The 12,261-nt window shown below is 47.3% G+C and overlaps 1 protein-coding gene across 6 annotated transcripts in view; it reads right to left on the bottom strand.

Annotated features, from left to right (window-relative positions):
- The window catches only part of Abl1 (c-abl oncogene 1, non-receptor tyrosine kinase), a 118,850-nt gene that overhangs the window by 39,002 nt on the left and 67,587 nt on the right, over positions 1-12,261 (bottom strand). The window contains exon 1 of one of the 6 annotated variants that reach the window (NM_009594.4): positions 7,977-8,153. The exons of 4 other annotated variants lie outside the window; for them this stretch is intronic. In NM_009594.4, coding sequence (NP_033724.2) covers positions 7,977-8,055 — 79 coding nt within the window. In that variant the 5' untranslated portion in view covers positions 8,056-8,153. Of the gene's footprint in view, positions 1-7,636; positions 7,920-7,976; positions 8,154-12,261 lie in introns of those variants that run through there. One more of the 6 variants, NM_001283045.1, reaches the window with a different exon arrangement.

Raw genomic sequence — 12,261 nt, 5'->3', positions numbered from 1 at the left:
CCATGTCAGTACAGCATCCACAGGTCACCCTACTTCTACACTGCCTGCCATGTAAGGACCCTTCTGAAAAACCAGTCGGACTACTTCCTCTCTGTTACTGGCCAGCCACCGTTTATTAACAGTGTAATCCAGGCAATGCTCAGAACATCTTATGCCTTGCAGGGTATGTAGCTGTTGGCAGCTTTTTAGACACTGCTCTTAAGTCTACATGTCTCAGAAAATGACACCGTCAGTCCAATCCATGGTAGGGAAACTTCAGGTTCCTACTGAAGCAGGTGGCAGGGCCCTACAGGCTCCAGGTGGAAGCTGTGCTTTTCCATCTTTCCAAACCCTTTGAAGTCCTACTTCCCCAGGCCCAGCTGTGTCACCTGACTGATCCCACCAAAACCAGTGGCAGGCTCTTCCCAGCCAGGCTCATCCTCCTGCCTTTCCCATCTGTCACTAGACCTCCCTCCTACCTCTGTGCCCCTGCATTATTACGGCTCCCTCTCCACCCACACTTGAGCGCTTGGTATTGACTCTGTCACCAGCTATAAGATGACAAGGACCTCCTCATGTCCCTGGCTTGGATTTTGATATGAACAAGTAATATTAAAATCTCAGCACACTTGTATCAAAGATGCTCCTTCCCACACCTGTCTCCAGGACACCAACAGTTTCAGCCAGCTAGACTCAGGAGGGGTCAGCACAGCACAAGCGCAGCACAGCACACGGCACAGCACAGCACAGCACAGCACAGCACAGCACAGCACACACAGCACAGCACACACAGCACAGCACACGGCTCACAGCCACGGCATAGCACAGCACAGCACACAGCACAGTACAGCACAGTAAGGAACAGCACACAGCACAGCACAGCACAACACAGCGCAGTGCTGGGAAGCTCACCCACCATGCTTGTTAGCAGGGAGCGAAGTTTTTTTTTTTTGTTTTTTTGTTTTTTTGTTTTTTTTGTTTTTTTTGGTTTTTTTGGTTTTTCAAGACAGGGTTTCTCTGTGTAGCCCTGGCTGTCCTGGAACTCACTCTGTAGACCAGGCTGGCCTCGAACTCAGAAATCCGCCTGCCTCTGCCTCCTGAGTGCTGGGATTAAAGGCGTGCGCCACCATGCCCGGCGAGCAAAGTATTTTTATATCAGAACTGAAAAAGTGCACTGTTAACAACCTGTTAACCCAAACAAAGCCAGCAGAAATGTAGGACAAAGCAGCCTGTCCAGAAACCCTCCAGCACAGCCCAGGGATACAAGGAATTGTTTTCAATGAAACATAAGCTATGTTCAAGATCTTAAAACAGGGCAGGACACAAAAACATATCTCTCCGTTCTTTCAAACCAAACAGGCAGACAGTGGTGCAGCCCTGGATGTCTCTATGCAGAAGTTCCTGCACTGGCTGCAGACTCCAAGCATAAATAGTAAGCCTGCCAACAAAACACGGGCTTACTCTGTCTTAGGCCTGTACAGCAGACTGTGAGCCAGGGATAGACTCAACATGCTCATCATGAGGTTCGTTGTCTTTTGTGTGTGTCTTCTGGGTCCTTGGGACCTGGCTGAACTGGACCACTCATTGGTAGCCAACTCCTTCAGAAGGTCTCACTACTATTAGCATTATTTATTTATTTATTTATTTATTTATTTATTTATTTGGTTTTTCGAGACAGGGTTTCTCTGTATAGCCCTGGTTGTCCTGGAGCTCACTTTGTAGACCAGGATGGCCTCGAACTCAGAAATCCGCCTGCCCTGCCTCTGCCTCCCGAGTGCTGGGATTAAAGGCGTGCGCCACCACGCCCAGCTTACTATTAGCATTTTTATTGCTAATTTGGATCATTGAAACACACTGACACAGACACACATGCATACACACAGGCAGGACTCAGGCTCCAAAAAGCCATGTCTGATTCTACCCCCAACCCAGAGTCAAAGTCAATTTTAAGATGACCGTGTAAAATGTGTTGCATTGTAGGGGGTAGAGTAAACACTGGAGCTCTATGGACTCAGATAGGAGGTTCAAGTCCAGTTACTCCCTGGGGTAAGCACTAGCTAGTGACCCATGAGGAGAGTCGGCACACCTGACCCTCAAGCATCACCATTTCCCAGAGGAAAGAAATGGGAGCTCAGAAATGCTAGACTCCACCCTCCAGTTCTCTGTCAGCTGCCGCCCATCAGTGTACCTGTCACAGTGTCTTGTCTGTCACTCCTGCTGTCTGCCCATTCCCAGTCTCCCCACCTCTATTTTCCTTCTTCTCTCCTAACTTTGTTGTCTTTGTCTCCCTGTCTCCTGGGAGAAGTCCCTTTTTTCCCTTTCTTCCTCCTCCTCTTCCTTTCCTGCCCACTCTCCACTTATCCACCACTACTCAGCAGTATGTTCTAGGAAGAGGAACTTGAGTATCCGAGTAACAGTTCTCATTGTGGACAAAGTTATATTCTCAAAAGTAAAGGGCTGGCTGGGGAGATAAGTGGGTAAAGCGCCTGCCACATGGGCATTAGGAGCTGAGTTTGTATCCTTGGAAGCTTTCGGGGCTAGCATGCTGTCCACAGAGCAATAGCTTGTTAGCAATAACAAGAAAAACACCCAGGTAGAAGTCCAGGACTGACAGCCAAACATGTCCTCTGACTTCCACACACGCATATGTGTGCAGTGTCTATCCCACACTCCCACACATCCACACATCACACACATATTACATACAGACATAGAAAAAAAGGGCAAGTGACTCTTCTGTTATTTCTGCAACTACAACCATGCAAGGAAAGAGGATCAAGCAGCTTGATCACTGTTAAAGGTGGGTAACACATGGAAGGAGGTTTCTTACTATCTGTTTTAATAAAGGCATTAAGCTCTGGGGTGGGGGGCAGCATTCGCACTGGCTTATACCTATAATTTTAACACCTGAGAGAGAAACTGAGACTGGAAGACTGACTTAAAGAAAATACATACAGGAAATTAAAAATACAATTTATAAATTGTTCTGGTTTATGAATTATGATTAATTACGAAGAAAAATCAAATTCTTCCAGTGTCTCATTTGATCTTTAGTTCTAGTTTTGCATGATGTTTGTGCTTGTGTGTGTACATGTGTGTGCCTATGTGTGCATGCACATGGGCGGGTCTGGGAGGAAGATTGTTTTTTTGGTTTTGAAACAGGGTCTAACTACACAGCCCAGGTTGTCCTGGAACTCATTATGTAGACCAGGCTGGCCTTAAACTCATAGGGATCCACCTACCTCTTCCTCATGAATGCTGAGCAAATGCATGTTTGTGTGTGCTTGAATATGAATGTGTCTACATATGTATGCATAAAAACCCTCTTCATAACCATGAGCCTGGCCTAGTGACATATATATTTAAAACCTATCTATTCCTGTTTTCCCATATCCACCTCAAATCAGCAATGATACCAGCACAATTCCAATGACTGGGTTCTTTCTTTTTACTTACATTGGTGTTTTTTGCCTAAATGGACGTCTGTGCAAGGGTGTTGTACCTGGAGTCCCAGACAGGTGTAAGCTGCCATGTGGGTGCTGGGAATTGAACTCATGACTTCTAGAAGAGCTGTCAGTGCTCTTAACCGCTAAGCCATCTCTCCAGCCCCCACAATGACATAATTTTTAAAAGCTCTGAGCAGCACAGGATTTCAGTTTGTAAATGCCTAGGGCTGTGGAAATATTTCCTCCCCTGCAGAATAGAAATAATCTATTCTGATTGACCAAAAATCAATGGGAACACTTTTTGTACCATTAAAATATTCACCTTGGGATGGACTAAGGAAAGGATCAAGGAAGGAAAGAGTTTTTCAGCTTAAATCTAAAAAGAAGGGGACTGAAGAGATGGTTCAGTGTCTAAGAGTACTAGTTGCTCTTCCAGAGACCCCAGGTTCAATTCCCAGCATCCACACACTGGCTAAAGCCATCTGCAACTTCAATTCCTGAAGATCAGAAGCCCTCTTCTGGCTTCCACAAGGTGCCAGGCATCACATGTGATGCTCATACATGCAAATACATACACACACACAAAACCATAAAACAATTAAATTTGAAAAAAAACTAAGACAAAGTATTAATTTTATTGCATATACATTTTTAAATTTTGAAATAAATTTATTAACAAGAAAAATTATGGCTGGGTCTACTCAATTCTATCACTACTTCAGCCATCAGAGAAACTGGTAAAGCCTCTGTGTTTTTAAATTGCTGGAGATCTGTTTACAATAACAACAGCTTATAGTTCTTGGCTCTTGCTCAGTGACAGGCGCTGGATTGAACAATTTACATGATGTCTCTCAACAATGAGGTGGAAACTACTGTGAGCCTCATTTTATAAATGAGAGCATGTCAGCTGCTCAGAGCGCACCATGCCTAAATCATCTGAGGATGGCTGGCTCCTGGGGGTGCCTGGCTCCAGAACTGTTACACTTCAGGGACCCAAGGGTGGGAGGGGATGTTGCTAGGACTTGGAAGGGAAAGCCTTACAATGTCTGAGGGCGCCAAGGAGCAACCCCCAACAGTTCAGCAGAGACACAAACTTTTGTCTAAGCTGTTTTTAAAAGTGGTCAACTGGGATTCTCACGGGTCTTTAAAACAACCCTTGGGCTAGAAGAGGAAGTCTCCCTGACTTGGACAAAAGAGGAAGCCAAGCAAGTCAGGGTAAGATGGGGGTGGGAAGTGGGGAATCTTCTAAAGCCAACTTCTAAAGTGCTGTCACCAAAGTACTCTGTTGGTCTTCCCTTGGGAAATCAACAGGGCTAGTCTGAGAACTCAGTGAGGATGTCTGGGGTCACATACTGTCACATTGTAAAAGCCCAATGATATTAACATAACCCAAAATGACAAAGATTGACCTGCTAGGTAACAGAAAGAGCTTGGGATCCTCTTATTCCTGAGTAAGGGAACAAAAGTGGTGAGCTCAAGAGAGGACTCAGAGCCCAGCCCTAAAAGCAGGGCCTTGGACTGGCACAGCAGGAGGTGCTGGCTGCATGGTCTCAAGCTGAGAAACTTCAGCAGGCTCTTCAAATACTGGAGAAAGGTCAACAGGAGTTCATTCTGCAGCCAGCACAGAGCTCTACAGAGTCCATATGCATCCCTGTGCTACAAACAAGGGCAGTGAAGCAGCCCTGGAGATTCAAGTTCACAGAGGAGGAAAGCTGACAACACTGGGGTTCAAAGCGGACCAAAGACAAAAGCTGCCCGTCATTCTGAATAGATACTGCAGAAGAGCAGAACTCCAGCATCATGAAGGCTTCTTATACATATAAGCTATATCTAGAGGGCAGAGTTTTCTCTTAGAAAAACAAAACAAAACATAGGGATTGCCTCTAGAAAGAGAATAGGAGAGCCAATTAATTTTCATTAAATACTCTTTCAGAATTTTCTTACAAGTATTTTTATGTTTGCTTAAAAAATGTTCCTGGTCCTGTTGCTTTATGAAAGCAGGTGTATTACTATTACCTGATGCAGAAAGGAAAAGACTGGTACAGTTTAGGCCCTAGCTGGGCATTTCTAAAGACAGTATTGAATGATCCATAGTGTTTTCCACGGGAGAACAATGCCACGGCAGACCAATGATCCATTATTAGCACAGACAGGCTAAGAATGGGCTTTCTGGGCCAGGTGCTGGGGTGCAAGCCTGAAATCCTAGGTGCTCAGCAGGCTGAGGCAAGAAAATGCCAAGTGCAAAGCCTGTCTCTTTACGTTTACAGATTATTGAGTTCACAGCCTGACTGGACAACTTGGCAAGTCCGTCTCAAAATTCAAAAGTTGGCAAGGGCCTATGGGTGTAGTTCAAGGCCCTGGCTTCCAATACCCAACATTCATTCTCTCTCTCTCTCTCTCTCTCTCTCTCTCTCTCTCTCTCTCTCTCTCCCTCCCTCCCTCTCTCTCTCTCTCTCCACCCCCTCTCCCCCTTTCTCTCTCTCTGTGCAATTCCCTGGAGCCAGATAGCACAAGTTCAAATCCTGGGACTACCACCTGCTGATTCTGTCATCTCAGAGATGTCACCTAACCTTTTTTGGTGCCTCAGTTTCTTATCTACAAGATGAGATAATCAGGGCCACCATAAGAAGTCAGAAAGTGAGGGCATGTGGAATGCAGACAATGCTTGGCCCACTAAGGCCATCTAACTGCTGCTGCTGTCTGTGCTGACCAGGCCTTCTCTGCACAGCAGCAGGGAGCATGCATTTGGTAATAATGGAAAATTCACCATACTCAATTCTCTTCCTGGCCTGTGAGGCCCAGGCCTCTGGGTGGGTGTCATGAACTGATTGATTGATTTAGGATGTAAGCAAGAAATGAAGGCCCAGATTACTTCCCCAGATTCTGGCAACAGCTCTCTTCCCCAGAGACAGACAGCACTTCCGTCTTCAAGACATAATTACACCGAGGCTAGCTTGATTCCGTCAGCTACACAACAAGAATTCCGTCTACCTTTTTGAACTCAGTGAACAGAAAGAGCTCCTAGAGAGACACCTTCCTGGAGAAGGCCTACAAAACCCAAGTGAGGACAGCACTCCTTTGGAACTTGGCAATGCTAGAATTCACCTTAAGGATTATGCTGGAATAAGAATGGATTTTTTCCCCCTTCTAAAACAAGAATTAAACCAACAGCTCTGCACTAAATCCCACATTACCCCAGGAACAAGCTGATACCTTAGCAAAGCTGTGACATGCCCCAACTCTGCAGTTACAAAAGTCCATTCATCTCCGCCTCCAGCGGCTCAAAATGGAGATAGTGCCTCTCACTAACTGGATACAGATGGGGAGGAGAAATGTGCGGAGAGTGTGGAGCAACTTGGAAAAAATAAGCAACGCATTAACTGAGGATGATTCTGGCCGCTCAGATGCCAACTCTGGGGACAAATAAACCATCTCCCTCCCTCTAAGTGGTAGGCCCTGAGCTCATGCCATCCACACCAAGCTCCTCTCAGGAATCCAGGCCCTGAAATCCCCGGAGGGGCTGAAATCTTACTGTGACTTATAGCGAAGTCCCTTATACTCCCTTCTAGCAAAGGGAGAACATCCTCTACCCGAGCTGGGCACCTAAGTCTGAGCTGGGTCATGTGGGGCCCTGTAGGTCTTTGAGTCAAAGACTTGGAAGGGGGGTCGGGGAAGCAGGTTAGATATTGAAAAGCCTTCAATTCTTTACAATTCAAAACAGTAGAAATCCAAATTGCTCTGAAGAAAACTTTACATTTTTACTCCTATCTTAACTCTTACATGAAACAGCCAGAAAAGCCAGGGCACCACACATCTGTGAGTGCTTCTGCCCTTCTGAAGAAGGCAGCAGTCCCCACAAAGGTCAGCTATACTCTAACAGGCCTGGCCACAGCCGAGTCCCCAGCACTCACCACTCACCCTTTTCCCTTGCCATCCTTTTAGACCCAAACACTAAAGACAACAGGAAGGAGGCATGGAATTGGAGGAGCAGGGTAAAGCAGGCAAAAGCAACAGGCTCCTGGCTCTAAGTTTATGCAAAGAACAAAACATGAGGGGCTCCCTCACCAAGCATCAAACTGGAAGCTCTCAAAACTCCTGGAAATACAAGCAAAACCATTCTTTCTCTTCTAAAAAGAGACAATCCCCAAGACCTCTTCATGGTCTGCAGAAAGGTGGGGGTGGGGGTGGAAAGTTCACATGAAATTCTGTACCCATAAATGGTAGAGCGGGATCCCTTTGTACGCGGCACTTGGTGTAGGTCCACCTTTGTGACATACAATTCCCAGTTGGCAGTGGAAACACCACAACGTGGGCTCACAAGGACCTTAAGGCCTGTGGCACTGACTTTTTCAAACTTTCTGGGCAGGAGCCACACTATGCGCTTGGGCCCCGCCAGCGCCAAAGCCGCGGCTCTCTCTCTCTTTCTGGAAGTCCGAATGAGCCACCAGCACCCGCAGAGGCCTCAGAGGGAGAAGACTGGGGACCTAGAACACACAGGGCACGGGCGGGCAGGACAGTCCTGGTGGGCCCCGCGCCCAGGCCAGGATTTACCTTCCAGGTAGCAGCTGGAGGACGAAGAGAGCCCCTTCTTGGATTTGCAGCCCACCAACTTCAAACAGATCTCCAACATGGTCCCGTGGCCACGGCGAAGGCCCCACCACCCCGGGCCCCCAGCCCCGCCAGGCCGCGCTCCCAGCAGGCCCGCGCCCAGGCCCGCGTCCCGCCTCCCGCCTCCCGCCTAGGCCGGTAACAAAGGGCCCAGCGCCCCGCCCCAGCCGTCCCTTAACCCCTTCCAGGCCAAGGGAAGGCTCCACGCCCTCCCCAGCTGCGTAGCTGCGCTGGCGTAGCCCCTGCCCCTGCCGCGTGTCCGGGAAGGTCGGTGGAAATGCAAATTCCTCTCAAGTTACCAGGACTGGTCTCGGGGAGCGACTGTGATTAAACCTAAAGTGGGTATCTGAGGAATGTGAACAGTCAGGGCTGGAACCCACAGGAATACCGAATACCGGACGCGGGTCCAACCACCCATTTAGACCTGGAGTTGTGAGTTTAAGCTTAGGGAAATGTCTCTATGGTGCGTGTTCATTGTGGGCTGGAATGGCGGTCCTTCCTGACCTCATTTTTACAAGAATTTCCCCTGTTTTTGGTGCCACAGGTAATGTTTGAATCCATTTCACGGTGAGTTTTTGTTTTCCTAAACGCTAGCTCGAGGTTACCAACAAGATTTTAACTAAGCAATGGTCACAGCAGTGGACTACTGGCACTAAGTTGGTGGGAAACAAGGACCCCAACTACAACAAATCTAATAAAAACTCACCCAAGTTCCAATGACAAGGGAAAAATAAACTTATGAAATAATGTCACATAACTAAAAGTCTGGTCCCCATCCTTGCACTTGAAGAGCTGACTGTCCCAGGATGGTTCTCTGAGAAGTGCTCCATGTGCCTTGGTACCCAGAGGGTGCGTGCACCTAATCCTGTGAGGAAAGTTATATCATGACCCAGATTCTTCATGTGAGAACAGACACTCCAGAAGGTCACATGGTGGAAACCAGAAGACTCAACTCAGTCAGGGTCTGCCTGGTTCCAAAGTTTGGTCTCTTGGCTTCTAAGCAGACTGTACCGGATAGCTAGATCCATGACAAAAGTTATCACCTGCCGGGCGTGGTGGCCCACGCCTTTAATCCCAGCACTCAGAAGGCAGAGGCAGGTGGATCTCTGAGTTCGAGGCCAGCCTGGTCTACAGAGTGAGTTCCAGGACAGCCAGGGCTATACAGAGAAACCCTGTCTCGAAAAGCAAAAGAAAAAAAAAAAAAAAACAGTGCCATGACTGTGCCTGTGACAGGCCTCTCAGCCAGGATGTCACACACTTTTCGTGCTAATCAACCCAAAAATGTGTCTGTGCCAAAAATGTGTCTGAAGCCAAGTGGACCTACTTTGCTGCCAGAACAGGCCTCACAAGTACCCAGGGGACTTTCAGAACTCACGCCATTCAATCTCCTGGAGAAAAGGACCAGAGTGCCCAGGAGGCAAGGGTACCAACTGGATACTTTCCTGATCCTGGGAGACCATTTTCTGTGAGAGCCCACATGCTGACTAGCGCTGTCTTGATCCTGCCAACCTCTCCATGATTCCATGATGCCGACCGTAACACTGAGGGGGTGCCACCAGTACACAAATGATGCCGACCGTAACACTGAGGGGTGCCACCAGTACACAAATGCTGCCGACCGTAACACTGAGGGGTGCCACCAGTACACAAATGATGCCGACCGTAACACTGAGGGGTGCCACCAGTACACAAATGATGCCGACCGTAACACTGAGAGGGTGCCACCAGTACACAAATGCTGCCGACCGTAACACTGAGGGGTGCCACCAGTACACAAATGCTGCCGACCGTAACACTGAGGGGTGCCACCAGTACACAAATGATGCCGACTGTAACACTGAGGGGGTGCCACCAGTACACAAATGATGCCAACTGTAACACTGAGGGGTGCCACCAGTACACAAATGCTGCGGTGCTGCCTGCTCTGCTGCCATTCACAAAGTTCAAGGGTCAGATTATAATGAAGTCAATCATACAGCATATCAGATCACAGGGTTACATACAGATTGACAGCTTAATGCCAAGAACTACACATTAAAAGGCATTTTGAAATTCTAACCACATCCTTGAATACTCTTTAATACAAGTCAGACATTTATTCACATGTGCTGGACTTCACGATAGGATGTAAGCTTGTTTTTAAAAGCTAATGACAACGACTAATGGTCTGCTTTTATGGCAATGACCTTATCCTCTAAAATCCTCTCAAAGTGAGTAATGCTTATAAATTGTCCAGATTCTTTACAATTTAGACATAAAACTATTCATCAACAGGCACCACACTCAAGCAGCAGCAATCATGGGAGCCATTGCCAAGATGCACACAAACACAAAAGACTCAACTGTTCTTTCCAGCAATAGCTTTTGAACTCTTGCAGGATGAGAAGAGTGCTGTGTACAAGCAAACAGCCTCAGAAGGACTGCCCTCTAAAGCAGCCTAGAGGAGAAAAGCCACTGATGGGCCAGGCACTGGGTGCATGCTTGTAATTCCAGCACTTGGGAGACAGAGGCAGAGGCAGAGGCAGAGCACTGCTGCAAATTCAAAGCCAGTCTAGAGTACAGACAAAACTCTAGGCCAGCCAGGGCTATACAATGAGACGCCACCTCAAAGCACAACAAAACAAAAAAGGTAACAGGAGAAGCAGAAGAGAAGTAGATAAGAGGACCCAGGTTTATGTGCTATGTGCTGTCATCTGGGAAATCTACAGGCTTGCACCATACAACCAAGGTGCTCAGAGACCTCAAAGCAACTTGGGAATTCTGGACAGTTTCATACTTCCCCTCCCATACAATTAATATAACAAAATAAAAGAGGTCACCTGATCAGTGTTGAAAGTGTATTTCATGCTTGAACTTGACACCTAAGCTCTGTCTGGGCACAGCAGATCCCTGTCTGAGTTGCAGCATACTGCATTAGAATGTGTGGGCTAAACTGCTAAAGCCCCAGTGACCTTGTGCCTGCCCATGAGAGCATGGGCCATTTTGGAAGAAAGAAAGGCTGCTACTGGATTCTATCAGGAATGGGACAGACCTGGATGGGTGGATGGATTTCATGAATTTGGAATTTACGAATTTGAAAACAATTTGTAGAATTAAGAAATACACCATAGTAGAACTAATTAACAAAAATGGGGTTCTAAAATTCTAGATTGGATTTATTTTAAATTTGGGGTTCAATCTCTTGTAAAAATAGGGGCAGGCACCCACCATGGCAGAGGGTCAAGAGGAGGCAGGAATCTGGTAGAGGGAACGCTTTGGATGGAGGGACTGGGGTGGGAATGGGTAAAAGGGAGGTGGGTGAGTCTGGTGAAAGGTCTAGTGGACCCTCCACAACGGAATCTTGTATTTTTTTCAGCACAGCTTGTCGTGCTAGAGCAACAGGGACAGTCTGTTTCACAAGTTTGGCCAATACAGCCCACAGCCTCTCATTCACTGGCCAGTTCTCTGGCTTGGCCCATCTGTCTGGTGTGGAACTGATCACAACAGCAAACAGCACTTTACTGCCCTACAAGAAGGACACATGTGTCCATGGTAAGTCTCACAACCTTTTACTCCTATTTGTTCCTCTGCAGTCAGGGTTCACTAAGATCCAGTGACTTCAGCCAGGCAACTGACAAAGTCAAGCAGCAGAGGTTGAATGAGCTTGGGCCATGTTGGACTGCAAATTGGAAGGTACACTCTGGTGGGTCCAATGGATAGCCTCATTCAAAGCCCCAATTTACTCATCCGTAGAGTACTGAAGTATCCTAAGAGTGGGCTCAACAGTGGAAATAATGTACAGAAGCCTTGACACAGCACACTGATCTGCTTCATCATTTCTGAGAGGACTCTGCACCAGTTAAGGACAGCACTCTTGCATGAGTACTACATCTATGTTGGGACACAAATGAACACTTTGCATCAAGAATGACTGGAGAAAGCACAATCCAAACTAGGTCTGTGTAGTAGTTTGTAAATATTTGGTCCAGGGAGTGGCACTATTAGGAGGTGTGGCCTTGTTGGAGTGGGTGTGGCCTTGTTGGAGGAAGTGTGTCTGTGAGACCCTGGTCCTAGTTGCCTAGAAGCCAGTCTTCCACTAGCAGCATTCAGATGAAGAGGTAGAACACTCAGCTCCTTCTATACCATGCCTGCCTGGATGCTGCCATGCTCTTACCTTGATGATAATGGCCTGTACCTCTGAACCTGTAAGCCAGCCCCAATTAAATGTCCTTCTAAGAGTTGCCTTGGT

Source organism: Mus musculus, chromosome 2 (assembly GCF_000001635.26).
Source record: "Mus musculus strain C57BL/6J chromosome 2, GRCm38.p6 C57BL/6J".
NCBI classification, from domain to species: Eukaryota; Metazoa; Chordata; class Mammalia; order Rodentia; family Muridae; genus Mus; species Mus musculus.
This window is presented reverse-complemented; position numbering and strand designations above follow the sequence as displayed.